This window comes from Apium graveolens, chromosome 7 (genome assembly GCF_009905375.1).
Source record: "Apium graveolens cultivar Ventura chromosome 7, ASM990537v1, whole genome shotgun sequence".
Taxonomy (NCBI): Eukaryota; Viridiplantae; Streptophyta; class Magnoliopsida; order Apiales; family Apiaceae; genus Apium; species Apium graveolens.
The window spans coordinates 261,592,732-261,620,453 of NC_133653.1; the positions used below are offsets into that span (position 1 = coordinate 261,592,732).

Consider the following 27,722-nt stretch of genomic DNA (forward strand, 5'->3'; position numbering starts at 1 on the left):
CTACTTCGTTACGAACTCGTAACCCAGGACAAGGCAGAGAGCTCAATTATCTAATTATCCCTCGGATCACTGCACTGATCCTAATAGCATCGAGTGCGAGTTCAATAGTATCCTACAAATTTATCCTAAATTAAAAAATTTGAAGCATATATAAAACGAATGTTCTCCCGGAATATTCATCTCTTAATTTCACTTCTCATTATAATTTAAATATATTATTATTTTAATAATAATACACAAATACAAGTCATATTATTGAAGTTTATATATAATAAAATTATCATAAATTATTGTAACAATATATTTTATTATATTATAAAATATTTACTAGTACATTATTGGACTTTTTGTAACCCATTTCATATTCTGCAGTTACTCTCTTTGTTGAGTAGCATACGTTACAAGATTGAGATTTTACAAATGTTTTAATGTTCTTTTTAAAATTATACTTTCATAATTTATTTTAATTATTTCTTTCTTTTTATTAAAATTTTAATGTTCAAAATTTAATAAAAAGAAATTTAAAATAAATTATATAAATATATTTTATATTAATTATACCAATATTACTCATCCACAATTCAAGTACAAAATGACGAAGTTTCCACATTTCCTTCAGTTTCAAGATGAGCTAGAGGATCTGTTCCGTGATGATAATCGAATTGAAGGCCTCATACCAGAATGGATTTGGAACAAAAGTAAAGAAAGTATGGATTCAGTATGGCTTGGAGGGAACCAACTAACAGGATTTGAGCATAATCCAGTTGTTCTGCCATGGACTCGTTTACGTTTATTAGCCCTTTGGAATAACATGATGGAAGGTTCACTCACAGTTCCCCCGGCATCAACTCTAGCTTATTTTGCATCAGGAAATAGAATGACAGGGGAAATCTCGCATTTGATCTGCAATGTGAAATCTCTCATTGTGTTAGAACTGAGTGACAACAATTTGGTTGGCAAGATTCCTTCATGTCTAGGAAACTTCAGCAATGACTTGATGATACTTGATCTGAAAAGGAACAACTTTAAAGGGAGCATACCTGAAATGAGTTCAAGACTGAAGAAAGTGGATTTAAGAGAAAATCAATTCCAGGGATAACTACCAAGATCATTAGCAAACTGCACCGTGCTTGAAGTTCTTAATCTGGGAGACAATCAAAAAAATGACTCATTTCCTTTGTGGCTTGGAACTCTTCCAGAAGTGCAGGTCCTAATATTGCGATCCAACTTGTTCCATGGTACAATAGAGAGTTATACCACCAATTCAGAGTTTCCAAAGTTGCGAATCATCGACCTCTATAACAATTCTTTTGCAGGAGATTTGCCACTTGAACACTTCAAGAATTGTGATGCCATGAAATTTAAGGTAGACAAGCTGGAATATATGAATACCATAATCCTGCCATCAATTGGGGGTTGGATACTCTCTCAAGACTACGATATTACAATCACAAACAAAGGTACCACGTTATCGTATGAGAAGGTCTCTAGCCTGATTACATTTGTTGATCTCTCCAGCAACAAATTCACTGGAAAAATTCCAAACTCCATAGAAAGCTTTAAGAATCTTCACTCCCTCAATCTTTCAAACAATATTCTCAGTGGTTCTATCCCAACAGTCATAGGAAACCTCACTGCTCTAGAGTCATTTGACATTTCCCAAAACAATCTCACAGGTAAAATCCCTCAACAGTTAGCAGGTCTAGGATTCCTTGCAATATTTGACGTGTCTTTTAACCATCTTACTGGACCCATACCACAAGGAAAACAGTTTAATTTATTTCAGAACGACTCGTACAAAGGAAACATGGCATTATGTGGATCACCTCTATCGTGTGGAGAACAGCCAACACCTTCACCACCATTAAGCTCTGAAAAAAACGATGATTCTGATTCATTCTTGACTGTGATTATTGTGTCAATTGGATTTGGAAGTAGGCTAATAATTGGAATTATATATGGGAGGAAGCTAGCAACAAGGTGCTCAGAGTATATAATTATTTGGTTCTTGTTGAAGTTGAAGAAAAAGACCAAATGAATGTAGAGCTAACGGATGAGCATCCTGTAAAGAACTCTACTTGAAATGAAGATGAAACAGTTATCTTTACAAAATTGTTAGCATCCTTTGTAGCTGAGAGTTTCTGCAAAAATTGAAATTTTGAAATGAAATCAGAATTGTGTGCAGGTTTACCAAATAAAAGAAGAGTAAAATGCAAAGTGTGTACCTATAGCTTAAAAAATGCAAATTGTGTACTCGTTGTTTACAGAAGTACGCAACTTGTGTGAAGCCCTTAAATGGCTATTAAATCCGTAAAGACCAAACTGCAAATTTGAATAACCATAATGTAATTTGACACATTTGAATAAACATAGCCTGGTTATTTCATCCCCAATCCGAAATGCAAAAACCCTAAATGTCAAAAACCATTGTGTACTACAGAGCTACGGCAACCAAACACCATAATGAACATCATAATCTGGTCAGCAGCCTGCAGTATTACAGGTTTTTTCTCCTCAATGCCACCAAGCTTCTGGATAATTACTTGAAGTATACCACAGAGAGAAGCCTGCAAATCTCCTTGCTTTTCCCTATCATCTGATGATTCAATTTGGAGCTCAGCCGTCTTTACCAACTTAGACATAATAGCAGGCAGAAGTTGTGCAATGATTTGAAAAGATTCTTCAAGATTTGAACATCTAACCATTTCATTCAAGGTCTCATACGCAGAAGACCTAAGTTTAGAGTCACCTCCATCAGTTCTATCAACAGTTTCAACTAGACATTTTATAATGTTCGAAAGTTGCTGTGTGAGGAGCATCCCTTAAGCTCCTTAACAATACCTCAACAACTTGCGGGAGGTTTGCCTGAGTTATCACAGAAAATCCTGTAGCAGGAGAGTGCAACCTCAAAGATACGACTAAGAATCCATGCAGTTGTGTCTTTCACGTTACTAATTCCATCTTTCATAGCATGATGAAGTAAAAAATCAATCCTGTATTGACCATGGGGGAGAGTTTATCAATGCTTGGGAGTTTATCATTGCTTGGGCCTTCCAGGATTGAGCCAAAGGCATATGTAGCCGCTTCAGGAGACCGCCAATCAGATTTCAATATGTTGGATTCGACAAAGGGCATTACAAGAGGTCCTGGTCCTCATCCTCAAGTAAAGTTTCTAGCAACACTGGAACTAGAGATGTAAAAGCCTTCTCTATGAAGCGGGAGTGAGGCACATCAGAATCACCAGAATCAGGGACCTCATAATCTTGAAGTTCGATCTCTTCATCACGGATAGAGCTCCAAAACTCAATTGCTTGCAGGGCAACACCTTCTTCATCTCCTTTAACTGCATTAGAGTGAGCAGAAAAATTGTCTGCATATACGGTTCAAGCAAATCATAGTACATTGATGCTATTGAAACAAGACACTCAAGAGCAGCCTGCCTAATTAGAGTATCTTCTGCCATGGCTGTCTCACAAACCACCTTCATGATGAAATTCCGCTCCATCTCATTCTGAAGTTAGTGTGTGCCCTGTACTGGTGCCTATCTTCTGTACTGGTGCCTATCTTACTACACTGTTATTTTTAGAGTCTGAGTAACTGGTTCCAGTATTCTGCTTGTGTTTGCTCATTTAATAATGTAGATGACAGATGAAATATTTTCTGTCTTTCACATCAATTTTGACTTTCCTTTTTTACAAAACACTACAATAATTGACATCCTGAGATAACAACTTCACAAACTTAACAAAAACATATATAAAATATAAATATATTAGAAATATATATAATTATTTAATGCATCTCGTAATACAAATTTTGTTGCATATACAGCTAGTAAACCTTCATGTATTAGTAATATATATAATTTGTGGCATACACTGTGGAAAAAACCAAAATAAAGTAGGCAGGACAAGAATGGCATGTGAAAAGATGCCTAGAGGTTAAAAAACAACTGAAAAATTAAGCAGGAGATATGGCATTACAAGTTGGGACAGTGGCAGTAGATTCAGGAACATCATCCAAATTATTAAGCTTTTCAGTGGTACTAGTGAATTCTCTTGCTGATTGTTTAAGGGGGTCATTGGTAGGATCCAGCAAAAGCTTCTTATATCTCGAGCCCTTCTCTTTGGCCTTCTTCACACACTTATTGTAGCCATCAACCTCTGCATTTGAAAGAGCATCGTTAAACCTATTTGTCTCTTCAGTTTTCCTTTTTAAGCAAGTTTTTTCACCAGTAGATTTCAACTCTGCAATGTACTCTTGTTTGGATTGTTTAACTAATCTCTCGGCCATCTCCTGATTTATCTTTTCCAAGTTAACCTCGCTTTGTGCTTCCTCCAGTTCTTGAGTCAACTTCGATATTTGGGCAGCATCCTGTACACACATTTCCTGGAGACTCCGAGCCCAAGCTAACGCCTGCAAAACAACATAAAATTGGGTGTTCCAATTATTTGTTGCCTGATTATTTGGAACGCCTTAGATGTACATATGAACTGACAGCCTTGGTTACCTCCACAGCAGCTTTTCAGGACTTCACTGTGTCAGCATCCGACATATCAGAATCGTCATGGAGGTTCAGCAGATGTTTGTTGGCTAAAGCAGAGAAATACTGTTGGGTTGTCGACTCCAACGTGGGGGAAGAAAGATGTTTCTTGCTAGCGGTCATTGGAAATGTCCCTTTGCCAAGTGCAGATGGAGGAGGAGGGTCTTACAATTTTTCTCCTTTTTGATCCATGAGACGGCGTCTCATTCTCAGACACTGCACAAGAAGAAGAAACCTATCAGCAAACCAAATTTTTTTAACCCCTTCCACATTGAATCTAGTATCCTAAATTATGACATCAACTTTGTATTTCCATACGTCTCATTACAAAAATATGAGAGATGCTTTTCCCGCTCATACATTAACATCTGTTTAGTACACTACTATTATAGCTTAGCAGTTATGTGTAACACTGTAAGCATTCAATATCCAAGATATGTGCATGCACATATGTTTTTATTAGATTAATTTTTCCTACTCATTAGTTACAAGAAAATGTTTAAATACGGTTTTATGTACCTGTTAATATTTGGAGAAGTTTATACGTACGTGCACACCTCCATTTATTAGTGCACACCCTTTCATTGGGATTAAGACCAAATTATTCTTATCAAACATAAAGAGCTTGGATTAATTTGTAAGAGTATACATCAAGGGTGTGCACATATTAACTCCCATATTTAATGGTACTTTGTCCTAACAATGATTGCTTAGCATATTTTGTCGTATACTTCTAATTCTAACTGATTATCACTTTAATTTAATTATGTAAATAAATTTATAGTAAATTTTGTCGATTTGCTTGTTTAGTACTAAGTTAAAAGAATTAGTAGATCACATATGCCAACAACATACTGGACCACTGGACCACGTGAAGATAGCAAACAAAGAAAAAAAAATCATGGTTAGGAAGGTGCTTTCTTCGAGTAAACATAAAACTACACATCCTCTCTAAAGAATCAAGGAAAATAAGTACAACATCTTACGCATATCACTAAAAAAATCAATGTCTAAATTACAAATTACTATAGTATCGTCCAAAAGTAACTAAAATAGAGTACATAAATTACGAATACAAGCTACATAAACTATCACGTACGTAAAATAATAAATAGTTTCTTAGAATAGAGTGAAGCCAAATGTGACCTAATATTTTGAATAAATTGAATTTATATCATGGCTCGAGATTGCATATTTGCTTATTCTAGATCCCATTTTTGGTCAAGCTGATGGTCATTCTAGTTAGCGGTGCTACATAATATATTGATACTTTACTCCGACTTGTTTTGTAAGATAAACAAAAGCCGATTACATAACGTTGCTTTAAAACTAGGAACAAACAAAACTATATCCTACAACTTCTCCCTACCAGAAACTAGGTGGTTCGTGATTTTTTTTGGTTTGCGAGGGGCGTGAGAAAGAGATCCCTGTATAACGGGGTACATTACACGCGAGAAGGACTAGTGGAAAACATAAAAGAAGAAATCACTTTAACATCTCGACTACTCTTAGACTTTTTTAATCTAATTTCTTTTTACTGAATTTACTTTAACACAAGTGTACATTAATACGAATTTAATTCCAACAAGGTTCAAAGCCTATTTTGGAAACTCGGAGGTTCATGATTTTATTTTTTTTGGGGAAAGGGGTGAGAAATAGATCATTCTATAATGGGGTACATTACACGGGAGAAGATGTAGTGGAAAATATAAAAGGACAAATATTTTTTACACATGAGCCACATGTCAATCTTGTGTGAAACTAGGAGGAGGATTAATTAAATGTCTGTGTTTGTTTCAGATAGAGGATCAACTACAAATAGATTTCACACATTACAGAACTCTCATTATAATGAAATATTTCACTATTTTAGATGTTTTAACAAATATTTGATACGTTGGTAGCATTAAAATGAACTTGCAAAATATTTATTGATGACAATGTTTGTACTGACATTTAATATGATATTCCTTTAGTTCTAATGATCACACTAATAGCAAGCTGATACGAGATCAAAGGATTCCTATTTATTGGCTTGTTTTATACTAACCTCAAGCTCTTGGTGATGATTGACAATGATCTCACACGTTTTGTGCCCAAAAAATAGCAAGATAAAGATTATCTGCTATTTCAAGGAGATCATTTAGGACTTCATTTATGAGGACTATTGTATTCACATGTATGCATACAATATTATAGCGCAGGTTACATGCAACATATCCGTATTATACTTCCTATTTATCCTTAATTTTAAATAAACCAAAGTGCCTACTTTCACACGTTGATTCAATTCAGGACCGTTGGGGTTATTCACTATTTAATAGTTCATATATTCTATATATACTAGTGTGTACTCATTTTAGAGCGCATTCGATGAATATCATTTCATGTTAAATTCTAGTAGTATACACATGCAATTGTATTTGGGTTCATAAGTTTAATAGTACATTTCATGTAACTTGTATTTTTCAAAGGTGCAATATTATTACTACTGAGTACTAAGTTTGGAAAATAAGGATTTAGGGAATTAGTTTCATTTCACCAAAGTTTGTGCTTGAATAGTATAGTCTGTAGAGAGCATTTGATTAAGGAAACACGTTTACGAGCAAGTTACTATGAGTGATAAATTTTCGAATCTTGTAATCCTATCAATTCAGTAATTATTATATATTCTCTTAGCAAAATCCTACCTAAATTTCTCTGTTTTGCTTATTTGTTAATATTTATATTGTGGGTTTCATAACGATTCTCAACTCACGGAAAGCATATAATAACAAATAGTTAATAGACCATAACAAGTATTCTCGACAGTTTGACAGTTCAACAAATAGTCAGAAATAACATCTATTCACCTCTCCATGTGTGCATTTTAATATACAAGTGAAGACAAAATATACCATATAAATGAATAGTGAATGAAAATATGAATGGAGTATTTTGTAAAAATATAAATTTGTAAGTACATTACCTGCAGAATAGAGAACACCGGTGAGGCCTGCATTGTAAATTTATGGAGCATGTTCTGGAGCACTTTCTTCCTTGTCTATTGGCAAAATTCGATAACATGTGTAAGAAATTTGGTATAAAAAAATTGGAAAAAAAATTAAAATCAGCACAATAGACTAAAAGTGTAGGATTAGTTTATTGGAGTGTATTTCCCCCTTCTTATTATTATTACCTAACTTCTGTATCAAGCTCGTAAAACATACACCCCACCACTTCTATTCTAAAATTAAAACTAGTGTTGATTGAACAGAAATGAATGAACAACTTTTAAAGAATTACAATAATTTATTATAATTCATAGTTGATAAGACACTTTCATCAACATGTGAGATATAAACAAACCTGGAATATGTCATAGTTTTGCTCTAAGAAAGCCCAAGCCATTCATCGGAGGATTAGTTTTGCTTTTTTGCTTTTTTAATTAGTTTACGGCTGGGGTGGGTGGAATGAAGTCTTTAATCATCTTTATTTATAGATATAATTTAGGGTTTTGTTTTGCTGGTTGCCATTAGATATTGGGCCAAAATTAAAATGTTGTTGGGCTTATTTTAAAATTAGGTAAATATACTAATAAAAATTAGGTTTTGTTGTATGGTGGGCTATTTGTGATATGCTTGGCCCATTAAGGCATAATGAATAAATAAGTCTATCTAGGTTAAATTGTTCGTTGCACACTCAATTTCAATTTTAGAGATCTTAATAAAAATGATGTGTCATGTGAGATGACTATTTTGTTCCAATACGGGAGTGTCATATTTGATGGCTTTTGACCATTTTTTGGTTTTATAAGGCTTTAATGACTGATTGTTTCATTTTATGGGAATTTTGTGTCTAACCAATTTCGTTTGGTTAGATTTTATTTTATTCTAATGTCGTATTATATATACATTTATTTTTACATTTAATTTATTTTCCTTGTTTTTTGTTCTTATTTTCAGGATAATTAGAAGAAGTTTTACTTTGTTCTTTCTACGGACTTCATATCACAATAATCTAACGGCAGGCCTTGAAGCACAAAACAGTCTAGTTTCAGATTGATAATACGAGAGATTTTTACAATTATTGGAAGACATTAGTTATTATTATTTTTGTCTATAATGGAGGGCACTCTTTTTCCTCCCTGAGTTTTTTCCCATAGGGTTTTACTCTTGCGAGTTTTTAACGAGACCTTTTTTGTGGGTTATCTATTTCATACATTAAGGTTTTATTGTGTAAACGTCCGGAGGCAACTTGCGTGCCTTTGGGTTAGATGATGAACTTTGTGATTGAAAGATATACTCTTTTGTTTTGCCAAATCTTATCAATGAAATTTTTCATTCTTGACAAAAAAAAAATTAGAGATCTTAAACTTATGTATACCTTAGCAATATTGGTTGATCATTTATTTAAATTATTATTTATACACTCTATTTAATTTTTTTTAATACTAAATTATTATATTTTCACATATTAAAATCATTGTTGTATTTTTTTAATTTACTGTAAAATAATTTTAATTTGTGAGGTTAATATTTGTAATGGTAACTAAAATTAAAATTCATTATTATTCAAGACTTGTGCATATATTTTTTAATTTATTCCATACCACATTTTCAATTTGTATTAAATAAAATTGTTCGTTATAATTTAGTTTTTCATGCACTGTCCTTGGTCTCTAAATTCTAATTGTTTTCATTTACTCGAATACGTTTAACAGACTTTCAAAATTTAATATAACAACTAAATTTTAATTTTTATTGTTATATTGATTTCCGTTGCTGAAAATATTCATAAATACGACAACTTTGTTTGTTTCATATTTTCTTTTGAAACAAAAAATAATTTAAAAAAATTGAAGATATTCATATATTATTTAGATGTAAGTAGGGATTTTTAAAAATAATAATATTTGTTTTAAAATTAGTTATAACAATATTTATTTATTTTAAAAAATTTACTTTGATATGAAAAAATGAAGATATTAATGTCATATTTAAAACTATAACTTTATTTACACAATTATAGCCTAAATTTGGTAATTTCCATTTTTCGGTCAAGAAGGGTAATTGAATAAATCATGAATAATTGAGTTTTAAGTTGCACCTTGGGCTATGGACCCCTAACTTAGGAAAATTTAAAGTATGTCTAGTTGAAGGAAAAGAATAAAGTGCAAGCTTATCTTAGCTCAAGGTAAGGCAACAGCAAGGCAAAAGGCTTTTCGTAGGAAAGGAAAATATGGAAGCCACATAACAAGAAAAACATAGGATGCCTCATGATTTTAAAAAGATGACACGAGATATTTACTAATTTTTTTTGTAAGTACTTTTTAAAGAATTTCTTCATTTTGTAGGGTGCGCGAGAGATTTCTGTAAGCGTGAAGGCTATTAGGAATAGGCTTGATCTTGGAGTCCCCCTGATATAGTAAATGGGTGTCCTAATTGAGAACGTGGGGCTAATTTTGGTATGGGATTTAAGAGCTCAGTTCTTGATAAAAATGGATGTACTCGTTAGAGAAATTTGGAGTATTCCTTCATTTTGCACCCAAAAAAATGGGATCACCTGACGTGTTATTTGACAGAGACTTATAATATAAGGGAAATATATGCGTCCGGCACTTGGAGTAAACGGGTGGCTATATGTCGTTTGTAGTCAAAGGAAATAACCGGAAGAAGAGTGTTATTATTGGTGACGGAGATGCATGATTGGTGAAGTCCTACGATTATACGATCACTGGGCCTTTGCGGTTGGGCCTCATAATTGAACATTCCTGACATTTATAGGAGAAGATTTCTGGTGCGTATTCAACTAGGACTCGGGATGAGAAATTTATGTGCATTAGGTTTCTTGTTCCTTAAGAAACCTTGATTCATTACAAATTAGAGAATGTACGGAAATTGAATTGGGTTGGAAGTGAAGCCTTATATGTAACCACCGAAAATCCATAAAATCTCACCCATGTATTCATTACAACCACAACTCTCATATGGTCTTTTTGAAGAAGAACCGCCATCGTAGATCTTGATTTCAACGACGAATCTTATACTTTGTTGTAACTGAATTTTCTCGTCAATAAATTTACGCTAGAATAAGTTATCCTGATCAAGATCATTATTGTGGGAAGAAGAGATATGTTATAGTGATGGACGCTCTTTGGAGAAAAAAAGATAAGACCTGAAGGATGGCGATGACTAAGGTTGTATAATGGTGGCAATGACGGAGATCTATGAAAGATGATTTTCATCTAGGGGGTCGATCAAGATTCGAAGGATGTAGCTGCAGGCACGATTGAGATCCACATATGGCGATTTCCAACCATGAGGATCAAACAAGGGTTAAGGTTGCAACTGTAGCCAAGAAGGAGCTGAGATGGATGCAAATTCGGATTTATTCGATAGACAAGTTATTTATATTGTTTTAGCTCATTCTCAATTTCCATAAGTCAGAGTTGTATGATTTTACAGCCTAAATAAAGCTTATTGAATTCCCTTAATTATGAGGAGATCTGGTAATAAGAATCCAATCGAACGGTCCATATATATACGAAAAAACTAACAACAAATTTTTATTAAAAATAAACCTTTATGGTTTAGAGGAGTGAAGAAACCTATTTGGATTAGAAGATTTGAGAAACCTATTTGGTTTAAAAGATTAAATAAGCCTATTCAACTTCGAAGATTGAACTATCCAATTCAATTTAGAAGATGATAATCTTATTTGGTTTACAAGTTTAGAAAATTAGATTTGGTTCGGAAGATATGAGAATTTTATTCACTCGAGAAGACTTAGTAGGGGAAACTCAAAGGATGATCAGGAGGAGAACTCTCTTAGAAGAAGACAGTATAAAAGACATCTAGTCATCGTTCTTATGTCGATCCCTCAAGGTTACAATCAACTATTTTTGTTGTGAACTCAGTTATTTGTTTTTTAGACTTACGCGTGAAGAAGACTGTGAAGAAGATTCTACATGGAGGACATCCCACAAACTTTTGGGACGCACCTTGACCACGAGATCTGATGCCTAGATGACTTTCAACAGTTTTCAGGAGAGTTAGCTGATTGGACATGTCCGTAGATCTAGGACGCTTTCTCGAGGTAATACTTAAAGTTCCATACTAATTGCGTCTCTTATAGAAAGAAAATATTATCTGAAAAATATCAACAGTAACGGGTGTTATATTTCAATCAGGAAGAGCACATCCTACACATTATTAATGTTTTGAGGTGCATTTCCCTCTTAGAGCGCGCCTTTGTACAAATATTTATTCAAAAATTTCCAATAAAGATATACTCATGATCATGCGAGTTCCGCAAACTGCTTGAAGAATTTCTTGATTGGAAACCATTTCCTCGCCTTTTATAACACACATTTTCCACTGTGCACGACTTCAGTACAATAATGATTATGAGGTAAACTGCAATGACTACAAGAGGGTTTGTATATTATTTTTAAAATTTCAGAAGAAAAGAAGATATTGGAGAAGTGAGGTACCCTAATCCACTTCAGGTGCCCACAAATTTCCAAAGAAATTTTAGGGAGAGGCACTTCAGACACTAGCGAACCGTACAATAAGATACAACTAGAAGGTAAGACCAAAGTTGTAAGGCCTCATGAATCTTAGTATACACCCCAAAACATGAGTGAGCTATCTCTCTTATGTTATATCCTCAACAATTAAAATTAAATGCTCAACGGCCATCTCTCTTAGGGTGCACCCTGAAGACGGTGACCATCTTTCATTCGTTCACACGGTTTATAAAAAAGGGTATTACGATAATGATCTTGTGAGCTTAGCGAGATCTTAGCTTCAGATGAAACAATCTCAAATTCTCAATATTCTGAGAGTGTTCATGGATCGCCATAAGCATATACACATGTTTTGTTATTCTTTCATTTTTAAGGTATATATAATCAAGCTACTTGGTTGGGTTGGGTTGTGAGGAGTTTTACATCATGTTCATATATTATGCTCGCATCGTGAGCAACACTATATGTAATCCCTTACTATTTACATCTCATTAAACAACCCACAACAATCAAAAAAATTATGTAACAGCCCAAAACCATCCAAAAATTTTATACAAATTTAAAAATAAATTAATTTAACAATTTCATTTTTCACTTTTCAAAAAGGACTCAAGCCTATACGTAGCAGCAACTAACAAATAATTTACATTATTTCGACCTTTTCAAAGATTGCTTACTACACCTATAAATACATAAGATTGATTGAAAAGGCAACACAAAAGCACACACCTGGCTAAAGTCAGAAAGCTATATTATTTTATAGAAAAATAAAGCTCCATGTCCTAGCTTCATTGGCAACAAAATAAGCGCAAATGATGAAAACTCTGTAAACCCTTTACTTCCCTTTATCAGTTGATTTAGTTGGTAAAGCAGAACCAAATTCTGAAAATAATTTAACAAATATGCAAGAGTGAGCATCTAACATTCTTAGCAAGTCTGAGCAAAATATGAGGTACATGATAACTTCTTTTTTAAGTATATGAAAAGAAACAAGAATTAAAAGGAACAAAATAGAGTCATAGGTAGTATAAGAGATTTTTTTAATCCTCCATTAATTGAGTCATCAACTCTAGCCATTGTTTTTGTGACATGGTGCACAATAGTCCATCATAAGCAGTTTAAGATCAAAATAAGTCACACCCCTTATGATTACCAAGAGCCATCGTTTAAAATTGAGATTTTTATTATCTCTCGAACAAGACTACTACTCTATCACCTTACAAATCAATTACGGGAAAAAGCAAGATGAACACGTCTTAATTATTAAGAAACAAGGCATATATCATCATTTATTGTTTTAGGTATCCAATAAAGAGATTAAATTCACACCATAAAATGAAATGTAACATGAAATCAGGCAACCGTAAGGTATGACACCAATATTGATAACAATAAGAAACAACAAAGGTACTGTTATAGAAACAATAAAAGACTTCAACAAAACAGGATCATAGAAGATAAAATCCGGACTTGCTTGACCCTCCTCAATCTTAGACCTTCAATCGTACTTATAATTAAGTTGTACTTCTTTCTTTTTCTCCAAAATTTTGAACCAAACTAAAATACAAATTATAACTTAATCCGAATTTGATTGACTCCTTGTTATTCTCTTCCTTCCTGTTCACTCCACTACTATATTTATATACATCGCTCTCGCTCTATTTTTGGGAAATAAATCCCTAAAGTTTGGTGACCATATCTTAACTAACCAATACTCCCCTAACCTTTTTTTTAAAAAACCCATCATATAACAATAATTAGAACTTAAAAATACCTAAATATAGCTAAAATTATTAACAAAATAACAATAAACGATATTACATAAATATATATCCCTTTATTAGTATTATTACTAAAATGATAATTTGCAATGTTAAATTAATTTAATACCTAACATATTTTCACAACCCTAAATAATTTAATTACTATATTTAATATAATAGTATTCACTATTACTATTATATATAAAAGCCAAACTAACTTGAGGTATTACATCCTTCTATGCTTAAAAAATTGCATCTTTGAAATTTAATAGTAGTTGCATTAACTTTTTCTTGTTTTCATCTTTGGATTCTTACCTATAGGTCGATCTTTCAACATGACCTTCAAATATGAAATAATTCTATTTTAAGGTGTAAACTCTTTACTCTCTAATACTTTAATTGGAATTTCATGATACGTTAAATCTTCTGAAATTTGAGGGTATCTAATGCAAGCACATGTTTATCATCATGATGATATTATTTGAGTAACGAAAAACAAAAGGTATTGTGAATTTTGTTTTAGGAGGCAGGGCCAACTCATAAGCACCATGGTATTTCGTAGTCAAGTTATAAAATCCTGGTTTCTTTTTCAAAATCCAAGTTCTTATTAATTGTTTTTAACTATTATGATTATACGAGATTGTAGAGGTTCTAAGGTTAGATTGTAGACCACAAAGATTTTTCTCGATCGGTTTTGCACAAACGAAATTTTAGACTTTTATTTCTGTGAATTTTTCATTTTCAAAATATATTAAATATATAATTTCATTCCAAAAATTGATTCTAAATTCCAGTTTATTTGATTAAATATTTTAATTAATTCACTAAATACCTTTTAATTCCTAAATCTTCTTTTGTATTTTATTTTGAAAAATCCGAATTTGATTTATCTATTTGTAATTTATTTTAGTTAAGTATTTATTTATTTATTTGGGTGATTAAATCATTCGTAAATTTAAGGAAATTTTATACAATTGAGTTTTATAAGGAATTTAATATATATTTATATGTATCATATTATATTAGAGCTCAATTTTGCTCGAATTATCTTAAAATTTTCCTTATTATTGGTGGTGCAAAATTACAAACATGAGCCTGGTTGATAATTGTTAGAGACCGTGGAAGGGTTGGCTCAACGAGTTCCTGTACATAAACTAGAACTGGAGCAATAGAGATAGGCTGAATCAGTGCTAACAAGACATATATACCAATAGTGGTAGTGCTAATCGATATCTCGGTATGAACCGGGGAAAGCTGGCTCTTATCAACAGACTCAAATTTAACTGGGCTTGGATATCAAAATGGTATCTGTCAGCAGTTCGCATCTGGACCGGATATAAGTCATCAGAAATAGGGTACAAATGTTTGAGTAGCTGATCAGGTTCAATAATATCCTCTCCCTCTCTCGGGTCAGTATAGGAGTAAGTAGCTGATAGAGTCATAGTAGTAGTAATAGATACATGTAGGGACACTACGGAGTCACCTCGGTTAAAGAAGCATAAATTGAACTCTCGGAGTCGGCTGGAACAGGAACCACAGGGATGGCGGCTCCTACAGGTGCAACCATAAGTGAAGGCTCTAAGTCAATGATCTCGGGTGGAGAAAGTGGCAACATTTGAATTGATGAATCCTCAGAGTCGCTATCTATAATTATAATCTCCTTAGAGGGATCACTATTAGAGTCAAGTCCAAATTCTACCTACTCTCTAGGGTAATAAACGGAGGAGCTATATCGGTCCGTGCTATGGTCTGACATCTGCAAAAATTACATATATAGATATTTATATTACTCTGTCGAATTATATTCTTAGGGGATCACATTCTAAGAATATAACTATTGCTCTGATACCACCTCCGTAACGCCCCTGAATCTGCCCTTCCGTGAATCCGGGTCATCACTTCGTTCAGTGCATCAAAGACCTATATTATTAATACAACTTAAGCAAAATACGGAAGTCCATATATAAATACTACAACTCCCCCACAGATCCAAAGATCCGTACATCGTCACTTACATCTCTCCGAACCTTAAACAACATCACTTTTATTTTACTTATACATAATACTAAACATGAGATAGTAAAGTAGCTTCAGGAAGTATGTCTGATAAGGAGAATCTAACTATCATCACACGTGCTCTGGAGTTTCCCCTTCCCCTTCTTCTGCCGCTTAGAAAGCTCACCACTTTCAGTCTTAACTTTTAAAAATATATGATGATAGCAAGAGTGAGCATTCAAATGTTCAACAAGTTATCTACTTAACCACATGGATCATATATCGACAAAAAATAGAATGAATGATAAAACAAGATAAATCACAAATCCAGATATCACAATTCAAAGTAAAATATTCGACTGGACAATAAATCACACTCATCTCAATGAGACAATCAATCAATAACACTTCAGACCAATCAAGACAAAAGTTTAAGAATACCGGTCGTCCACCCCGATACCCCATCATGCAATCAAATACCATGTTGAAAGTATCGTTCTCCTGCAGTTCATGCCTGGAATGACCGAAGCAATGGTTACCCCGAAGCAATGGAATATCGAAAGAAACAAGACCGACAACCAAAATTCACGACTAAAGTTTGTCCAAGATAATAACACCATTAAATCTAGATGAATGTTTTAACCTAATATTAATCTGTATATTATATTTTGCTGACCTGAACAATGGGCCAGTTCTCGAGTTCAAAAAAGGTGGATAATCCCGAAAGATAGGAATTATTCGAAGAGGATTGAATGTGGTTGACCCAGACAATTGATCAAACCTTACTGAATAAAAAGTATAGTCTTCCGGAATAATGGGATAGACTAAGATACAAAAATATGATCGCTCCGGATAACATATAATATGAAATAAAATTGTCTTTATTCTCAAACAGTCATTCAGGAATGTAATTCCATATAATTATCTCGACGAAATAATTATACTCCAAAAAATAATCACATTAATCCAGTGAAACGATTTTCTTGATAAGAGTAGGGGAAAAGCAATAACTTGCCTCGATTTCCCGAATTAAGCGCTAACATAATTCCAGAAGCCTTTTACTCCTGAATCAAATCTCAGAAAAATTTCAAAATAATTTAAGGTTCCATTTTCCATTAAATAAAATAAAATACTATTCTTCGCTAAAATAAAAAATAATATTGGGACTCTGTCACTTTAAAACATATTATTACAAAATAATCTTATTAATAATAATTTAATACTTTAAATCCGATATTTATTTAGATCTCGCTCAAGGTGATTTTAAATATCCGCAAAGGCTTAAGTAAACGATGTCACATGCTTCCACTAACTATAATCATTACCATACTTGAATTTTATTCTTGCACTCCATCTAATTATCATTTCTCTTCATTATAATTTATTATTTACTTTATGCTCCAAATAATCCACTTCGATAATTATTATTTTATTCCTCATTTACCATCTCAACTTATTCCCAATTATAATCTCCAAATTCTTGTATTATTTTATCTTTTATAAATAACCAAGTGATTTGAAAATTATTTATGACAAGATATTCCACTATCACACATCACCCTTTTTATTATCCTCCTTTATTATTATCAAAAACCATTTATAATTTTATATAATTTTAATATCTTCAAATTTTCTTCTACTGCATCATCCCGACATCATCATAATTTCTCGACCATGGTGGTCACCGGCCGAAAAAGTCACCGGCGGCGACTCACCATCACCGTCACCACTGTCCTCCTCTCTCTCTTCCTCCGCCTCTCTCTCTACCTCCTCTCTCTCGGCTACCACACTGCCATACCATCTCCACCACCGCAAAGCATGGTGGGTCCATCGCAGGAATAATACAGACACACACGCACGCTCTCCACTCATCTCTCAATCTCTCTCTCCCAATCTCTCATCCTCTCTCAATCTCCCCCTCTCCTCCCGGCATCCGTTCTTGCCCTCGCCACCATCAGAATGGTGGTGGTGGTGGCTTCGTCTCACACACACAACCGCACACCACATACATCATCCTCCCATCTATCTTAGTCTCTCCCTCGATCTCACTCTCTCGCTCTATCACTCTATATCTCCGATTAATCACCAAAACACACACAACAGAACACACACCACCAATTCCCCTATTTCCTTCCCTTTTTCCGATCACCCACCGCCTGCCACCACCGTCGAGACACCATAGCCCTGACCGAGCCCCCTAAAATTCCAGTTCACAAACAATACCAAACCCCCAAATGTTCTAACCCCAAACTCGATTAAACATAGCTTATTTTTCGTGTTAAAAGCCCAACTTGGAAGCTATGCTAATAACCCTAATTTCCTTGATGAATTTAACACCAAAATTAATATGCACAATATTTTTCTCATTCAAACAAATCTTCCCATTTAATTTGAGATTAATGATCATTCAAATGAATTCCTATATATTCTCCCAAAATAAATAGCTACTAAAAAGGACATTAATTAAAGAAATTTACCTTAGCTAGTGAAGATGTGATTGGGATCTTATAATAATTCCTTCTTTCCTTTAATTTTGCAAGATTTTCCTAAACTTTTCTTCCTCTTTACTTCCCAAAATGTTTCCCTCTAATCTCTCCCATTCTTGTCTCTCTTATGTGAGTTTTAAGTTTTAGGGATAATTTGAGTAGTGGTCAAGTTAGATTATTATTAATTTAATCAAATTTAGATTCTACTAGAATAATTCAACCAAAATATCTCATAATATAAAAATATCTACACCATAAATATCTTACTTCTTTATTATTCATAAAATTACATATTTATTTAATCATAAATACTTTCTTCTTAAATAGTATATTCTACACCTTTTTAACTTAAATTAAATTTTATAGATTTCACATTTTCATTTTCCGAACTACCAAATATAATTTCTAATAATTAAGTTATTTACAAGAATAACTCGGTTTTTACCGAATAATTTATTGGCACAAAAATTCAAAAATAATTCAATATAATAGCAATAATATATTTTTAATTAGAAACGACACTCCCGACCCTAAATTAATATTCTTTTCTAGATCAATACATAGGCTATACGATCAAAATAAAATTTAAATAAATAGTGATAATTACTTACTCACCTAAAGCATGGTCGTTACAGTCTCCTCCCCTTAAAAAGATTTCGTCCTCAGAATCAATGCTCGTCGTTGAACAGTGAGGGGTACTTATTTCGCATTTCATTTTTTAACTCCCATGTAGCTTCCTCGATATCGTGGTTCTTCCAGATCACCTTTACTAAAACAACTTCTTTGTTCCTTCACGCTTGTACTTTGCGATCCATAATTTCCACAAGTTGTTCTTTATATGTCAGATTAGATCTAATCTCAGTTGGCTAATATTCAAGAATATGCTTTTTATCTGGATGGTATTTCTTCAAGACTGATATATGGAACACGTCATGTATATGTTGAATATCTGGAGGTAACATAAGTTGATAAGAAAGAACTACAGATTTCTTTAAGATTTCGAAAGGTCCAATGAAATGTGGGCTTAACTTAACTTTTCTTCCAAATCTTATCATCCCTTCCAAGGTGAGATCTTTAATAAAACTTTCTTCCCGAATTTGAATGTCCAGTCTTTTGTTCCTTGATCCACATACTTTTTTTGACAATCTTGGGCAACCAGTAATCTTCTTCGTATACTTTCAATGGCTTATTTAGTTTATTGAATCAATTCGGGACTTAGCATTTTACTTTCGCCAATTTCATCCCAACACACAGGTGATCGACATTTTCGTCTATATAGTTCTTTGTTGGGAGCCATACAAATGCTAGCGTGATAACTATTATTATAGGAGAAATCGACTAGAGGTGGATGATCATCCCATCTTCCTTTAAAATCCAAAGTGCATGCTATCAACATATCTTTGAGGGTTTGAATTATCCTTTCAGTTTATCCATCCTTCTGTAGGTGATAAGCGGTACTCATGTTGATTCTCGTGCAAGAGGCATTGTTGAATTTTTTTTCCAAAACTTTGATGTGAGTCTTGTATCTCTATCTGACACAATCGATATGCACACTCGATGATGAGTCACTATTTTCTTTAGGTACAGGGTCACCAATTTCTCCACGGTATATCTCTCACTAATTGGCAGAAAATGAGCTGAATTGGTGAGACGGTCCACTATGACCCAATTGGCGTCATGATTTGATATGGTTCGTGGTAGCCCTACCATAAAATCCATGGTAACGTGTTCCCATTTCTACCCGGGAATTTCTAAAGGTTGTAGTAATCCGCTTGGTCATTGGTGTTCGTCTTTCACATGTTGGCAGGTTAAATATTTACTGACCAACTATCCAATCTCTCTTTTCAAATTTTGCCGTCAGTAATTTGCTTTATATCTTGATATATCTTGCTCCTTTTGGGGTGAATCGAATAGCGTGAATTATGTCTTTCATTAATGATCACGTGCTTTAATTATTTAAAATTGGGAATCTAAATCCGTGAAGCAGACCTCTTGATTCCTTTTTCATCTTTTGAACTTCGAAGCTCCTCACCGGTCATTTCTGATCTTCTTTCTTCCATCATCATGTCTTGATATCTTTGTATTTTATCAAGTAGCTCTGGTTGTACATGAATCTCGAATACTTGCTTGTTGACTTGAATTGGCATCTTGACTTCTATCTTTATCTTCTCAAAATCGTGAATCAACCTTCTAAAAATATTAAGATCTTAATTATTTCCTTTCTACTCAAATCATCAACTACGACATTCGCTTTTATTGGGTGATAGTTGATTGTGCACTCATAATCCTTGATAAGCTCCAACCAACATCTTTTTTGTTAGCCTCATATTTTCTGATGATGTTTCATAACAGAATGGATTGATGCAACAAGATAATTCAACAAATCGATCTGAGTGTTTTGTAAGTCTAGCAGATAAGGATTAGGGTTTTATGTAAATCTCGTGTTGACTGGATATATATCTTTTCAAACAAACCCTATCTTATAAACCAAGTTTGAATTATTCAAAACTTATCTTTTACTTGGTTTATCTATTTCAAACAAACTAACAGATTAGCTTTCAAAATTGATTCATATATTTTCAAACAAACTTGTTTTCAAATCTTATCTATCTTATCCTTTGTTTGAAAATAAATCTGTTAAAACTTTGCTTATAAATGCAACTCACATTTTTAGATTTCAACTAATGCTTTCACGTCAATTTCTGCTAATCTGAAAACACCTTCTTGTTCTTTATACCCGAGATACAAATCCAGTTGAACAAGATATAGTTTGAGTTGTAATCAATTTGTTTATACTTATACTCGTGTATTCATATCGACTTTGTGTCGGGTTGTGCAAAGTTTGATTCCAAAGTATAGCAAGGTAGCTAGAGGGCTAGGGAATAACAGTTGGCTAGGTAGCAATTTTAGCTTGGGAAAGGGTTTGTTTCAAGTGCTATATTTGTAATCAAGGAAAATATAAAAGTTGATATAATACATTTTCTATGCTAGTTGGCATAGGGACTTGGATGTAGACCATAGACTATGTAGGGGCTGAACCCAGTGAAAACTTTTGATGTTTTTACTTATTTAGTTTTCAGCATACTGCATTTTCATTTCTGTTATTTATATTCTGCGGTTAAAAGAGACTTTTCCATACCATGTCTCATTTGTAAATGGACTGTCCCATTTGCATAAGAGATTATCCCATTTGTTTTGAAAGTTAGTATATAATACATATCTATCGAGCCTTTGAATTTCAATTGGTATCAGAGCAGGTTCATTTAATTCTCTTTTTAGTGTATATTTTGCTAGCGGTCCATGGCTCAACCAAATAGGTATTCAAATAATTATCCACCACTGCTTCAAGGTGCTGAAAACTACAATGACGGGAAATTTCGGATGAAAATCTTTCTCCAGCGTGATGCATTCGAGTGGAATGCTGTAGAGAATGGCTTTAAACTGATATAAAAAATTTCAGGCATATGACCGCTGCGTTTTCGGTTTCTCCCAACATCAAGAATTAGTATGTTTGGCAGCAGGAAGATGCCAACCGGAATTTCACCATATAAGAGCAAGTACAAGAGTGCCCTAAATTCTTTTCCTAAACTAGAATTTAAGGCATTTTGTTTAAATTACTGCTCCAACAATGTCCAAGTGGTGCCTTAAAACACTAGGACATGAATAAAATGCCTCATTTTTACCTATTTAATTTATATCAATAAAAAATTTCTTTCCCTCTTTTTTTACACATCTCTTCTCTCTCATCTTTTCTTTCCCTCCAATTATAATTCAAATATAATATTATACTAATAATATGGCACCAATATAAGACATATTGTTCGAGTTATTATGCAAAATTCATGTCTTAAATCACTAGGACATTATATTTTATTATATTTATAAGGCATCTAGTAGGACATTGTTGGACTTGCTCTAAACCACACCCTCTGAGCCCAAGAGATGACAGAAAGAATAAGTTATTTAGCGAAGCAGGTACCATAGATGTAATGTTCACCACACTGAAGCAATCGTTGCTTGTGTTTCCTTGGAGCTTCCATCATTCTTGCACTGTGTTTTAGTTATAGAATGTTCACATCTGATTAATTTGTAACTTACATTACATGTACTAACAAAAGGTTGCATGTACAAATTTGAAGGGATAACACACAGCACAGAAGATCCATTGCTGCAAGCTTAGTTCAAGGCGTCTACGTTCTGGAAGAAGATCGTCAACACAATCGAAAAGGCCATCATGCTCTAGCACCTCCATGGTGGAGTTCTTTCAATTTCCAATCACAGCCCCAAGTGCTCATAGATGACTCCGATTCCTCGATATTCGGAGCTATCTACAAGTTTAAATCCCCACTGAACACATCATCATGCAAATACACCAAAAACTCTCATTTGTTGAAGCGGAGTGCTTGCATTTCGAGGTACAGTAATCAAATGGAGCACAATAAAACAAGATATTAAACTGGATTTGCACTACGTATTTTCTCAGCATAAACTTCAAAATAGTTCCCGAGTTGCAAAGGCCTTAAGAGTTGTGAAAATACTAGTTGATCAAGTTGGTGCTGTAAATGTATGGCTAGCAGGACATTCTTTGGGCTCACTTATTGCACTATTAGTTGGACAAAACATGGTAAAAATGGGATTTCTCATCGAAACATACCTTTTCAATCCGCCATTCAGTTCACTATCAATACCTCTGGAGCTACTAATCAAGAACAAGATATTAAAGTTCGGGGCTCGACTTATTGGGGATGTAATCAGGCCACCAGGCATCGCAAGTCGATAACCCATTTATCAAGCTCTCGGGGTGGACTCCGTACCTGTTTATGAATCCAAAGGATCCAATTTGTTCACAGTATGTTGCTTACTTCGAGCAAAGAAAGAAAATGGTGAGTATAGGTGCTTTTACAGTTGGAAATATGGGAACACAAGTCTCTGTGATGAGTAATGTTGCATCACGTTCACTAGCTACAGAACCATATCATCTGATTCCAACTTCTTATCTTGTGACAAATTTGAACAAGGCAAAGACTAAGGAATCCCATAAATTTGTCGCAGTGGTGGTCGGAGAGTTTTACTGGGGAGAGTTACACAATTTCTAGCTCACTGTAATATAATTTGTTACAATGCTTTCTTTGTTTTTCTTTTCTTCAATCAGTAGTTGCAATGTTGTGTACTTTTTTAGTAAATCATTACCATGTTCATATGTTTAATTAAACCGACATTTGTTATTATTTTTTATGTTATACATATGGTTTTTCTAGTGAGAATAATTAATCAGTAGGTAGAGCTAAAAAATATTTCGAGAGAGTGTAAATAAAATTGCATTGTACAGGGTCTATTATCTTATAAAAGAACATAGTTTTCAGCCTATTAGCTTCATATTCTCACTTTAGTTTCCCTCTAACTCTCAACCGAATTCTTTTTTCTCAAATTCTTTTCTTTTCTTCGTCCAACTATTTGTCGTTGAATCAAACTATGAATTTCTCCGATTTTAATCATTTGATTAAAAAACATTTTCCCGCAATTTCACATCAGCATATCAACATCTATCTGAATAGCAATTTATCGGATAAATTGCCCATTTTTAAAAGAGTACAAATATAGTAACTAAAGTACTGCACTTACTAGTGTGGTTGCTGAGTGAAATCTCTTGCTTGAGAACTCTCAATGTGGCCTTAATACACTACAAGGAAAACAAGCTTCAACAACGGTTTATGTCCGTTGTCTGATATCCTATTTTTCCGTTGACTATTGAGCCGCCGTCTGTTAGTTGGATCAGACAACGGCTGAAAAACGTTGTCTGAGATTATACAGACAATGATTATGGATTAAACCCGTTGTATTACATCGAGAAAAGATAACGTTTTTTGCTTGTTTTCGTCGTAACAAGCGACATTACTCAAGGGTTCTCACAAACTCAGAAAACCGTTGTGTAGGGTATAACATTAAAACCAATCCTACAACACTTATTATTGTATAAACGTTGTTGTGTATCCAAATAGATAAATTTCTACACACAACAGTTTTGGATTTTAATGTATGGCATGATCTGATACATACAACTGTTTATTTGTCCAAACATATTGCATGAATACCTTTGATGTAATATCTTAATATTTTATAGACAATGGTTTACTAGTGTTGTGAGAGTTAATTTTGCACCAAAGTTTTTTGTTCGAAAACATTGTTTTAGTATTAAAGACATGATATTTTAATGAAGCTTGGTTGTTTAAAGCGTTGTCTTACACAAAATATAACAAGTAATCAAATAAAATTAACTTTACAAATGTAAACAAAAGTTCTAAAGTTAATCCATGATCGAAAATCACAGCAACATAGTTATACAAAAGCTAAAAGCATATTGATATCACTGCCTTCATGAGTCTAAGATTTCTACTACAAATTAAAGAAAATATAGAGTCTACAAGGATTTGATGTTGGCTACTCAGAGCTAACTTGGCCTTATCAGCTTCTCTTCTCGTCTTCCGCAAGAGCTATGTTGTCCTTGCAATATCATTACAGCATGTGATAGGCAATTTTCCAATCTGGAGAAAACAATCTTCAAAATAAATCGACAACATAATTACATAATTAAAACATAATCACATACAACATAATTACATAGAAAATTATTTATCCTTCTGCCAAACTTTTGGATGTGATTGACCTAAATGTACACTAGATACTGTTAGATATCATAAAGGGATGTACACTAGATTTTTTTTAAATAAGAAAGAGTAATTTGAGAGAGATTTAAAATCTGTAAGTTTTAAGAAAAATAGAACTTGACACCTGATTTTTTCTGTACATGTGGATGGTAGCAACTCTGCTGGTCAGGACTATCAACAGATCACTTGCTGAATTGATTGGATTCAGCAAAAAATTACTGAATCCACTTAAAATTACCGGCTTAAAATTACTATATGCTAAAAATTACTAAGCTTGGAAAATTACCCACTTAAAATTACCATCTCAGCTTTTTATAAACATACGATTGGATTTTTAGATAAGCGTTTAACCTTACAAATTGATTTTTCTATAGTGCAGAACTGCAGGTTAGCTATGGCTTGCCACAAATTGAAACCCATATACCTTAAGAAAGTGATTAACCAGTGTATACACACTACATGAAACCTTAAACTTAACTACCAAGTACAAATAATGTACCGGAAATACTCTTGTACTTGGCATGCTATAGATATACAACAATATATATGTTTGTCAGCACACAAATGCTTGCTTAAATGATATCATATCATTTTTTGCTCCCACCCCAGCAATAACAACTCCTAATGCAGCAATTAGATCTCGCCTCATTTACAAAAAAAAAAAAATTAAGGTCCGCTTCTTTCTTATAGATGGCTTTCCTCATGAAACTATAAAAGTTAAATTCTTCACTTAACCCATGAGAGGTTAAAATTAAAACGATTAAAGCAAACAGCACATTTAAAAGTTATACATTTCATAAGCTCAAATAATTGGTGGTATAAATCAGAATCAAAATAATTTAATCATATTTAAATAAATGAGTTTGTACATCTAGGCATGACAAAGTACCTACCTGATTCAGTGATCGCAGCGGTATGTGTTCCACTGGTAGAAACATGACATATAGGTTTGTCCCAAGGGCCTTCCACTAATCTAGGAATCAGTTCTCTTGTATAAACAGAGTTACCAAGAGCTCCAAAACCACCATAACCCCTGAAATTTTAAATTCCAAAACATCATGTAGTGCAAACCATAAAAACATATCCACAAACCCGTTATGTGATATCAATAGTGCAACTGTTAGTTTTTCCATAAACATGCCAGAAATGGATAGATGCATGGATAGCATTAACTTATTCTTATCATAACATAAACTGGCCACACTTCAATTAACATGATCATAAAGTTTTATTATGCAACAACATGATTGTGGGACAAGAAAAACAATAATGAACAACTTTCAAAATATAAGTAAGAGACAAGCTAACTATGTCACGTAAACATAAAAATTTGAACTTGACCAAATATCTTGATCCTGAGGGGACGCCTCACACTAAGCAGCGTCTGAAGTGCATTAGAGAGATGTCTACCTACATGTTTAATTTTAAACATCAAATAAGGGACTATCAATAGATCACTCTGCTGGTCAGGACTATCAACAGATCAACATATCACTCTGCTTGTCTTGTTCTTCTCCTGCACGACAAAAAATAAAATCAAACTGCACTTGACATAAACATAAACATGCACATTCTCAAGGTCATAAACATGTAAACGGGCTCCAAACAACACATGAAACATGAATACATACAAAATAACTGAAAACAGGCTTAGTCATTCCAAAACATATTCTTCTCACACTAATTAACATCACAATGCTACCCTCACTCTATCAATAAATATATTTATAAGCTCAGAAACCAATAAGCCAAACCATCACAATCCTTGCAAACAAAACCTACAATTCACCAAATCTACAAAACAACTAACTCATCCTCCAACTTCAATATATACGCGGATAAACAAACGGCCTCAGATAAAATAGAACATAAAAGCACTCAATTCATCACCAATATCAATACAAGCACCTATCCAAAGTTATAAATAATCATCTCTCCATAAATTCAAAAATCCGTAATCGTGCAGATCGGAAAACCAAATTGATCAAACAAACCTACACAAATCATCAAAACACTCAATTTTCTTCTTGGCTTCAATTTTCCCCTCCACATCCCCTTTACTTTTTTGTACGCACAAAATATGAACTAAAATCAGCAAAAAATAAGAACTAAAATGACAGAGAGAGAGAGAGAAAGAGAGAGAGAGAGAGAGAGAGAGAGAGAGAGAGATACCTCAAAATTAAAGACAAGCACCTTCCATTGAATCCACAAATAAGCCCTATAGCCCTAGTTTTGAACACGAACTAAAACCCCAAATTGAAGTCGAATTGAAACCCTAAACGGAAACATACTCCATTAAAGAAACATACAAATCAATCAAATGAGGCTCAAATATATTTATGTATGTATAGATTTTTCATAACAAGGAGAGTAGAGGGGGAGAAAGAGAGGGAGAGAGAGAAGGGGAGAGACCACAACCTAAATCAAAACTCTATACATAGGTAGGGGCAAAAAATGGAACTAACGGTGGAGAGTGATGTTGAATAATCAGGAAAGAAGCAGTACCTTGAATCCAATGACCAAAGCTCTAAATTACTCCTTTTTAATTGAAGATATAGAAGAGAAAGAGAGAGATATAGAAAGAAACATCAAAGACAATAAAAAGTAATCAATAATCGGTGAAACCTAATCCGAGAAAGAGAGGGAGAGGGAATTTATTCTCAGATCTAGATGTAAAGGGGGGAACGAAATTTTGTTTAGGGGGGAAATGAAAGATTGGCCCAAGGACCAAAACAAATTATTGGTTTCATATTATTAAAA

At 33.6% G+C, this 27,722-nt stretch overlaps 1 protein-coding gene and 1 pseudogene across 1 annotated transcript; one reads left to right on the forward strand and one right to left on the reverse strand.

The window, feature by feature from the left end:
• Positions 1–592: 592 nt before the first annotated feature.
• Positions 593–2,038, forward strand: LOC141674819 (receptor-like protein 7). The gene is made up of 2 exons (XM_074481522.1): positions 593–1,049; positions 1,317–2,038. Exons 1-2 carry the CDS (start codon positions 593–595, stop codon positions 2,036–2,038), a joined length of 1,179 nt encoding a protein of 392 aa, XP_074337623.1.
• Positions 2,039–2,232: 194 nt separating this feature from the next.
• On the reverse strand, positions 2,233–26,122 carry LOC141674820 (importin subunit beta-1-like; annotated as a pseudogene).
• Between the last annotated feature and the right edge of the window lie 1,600 nt (positions 26,123–27,722).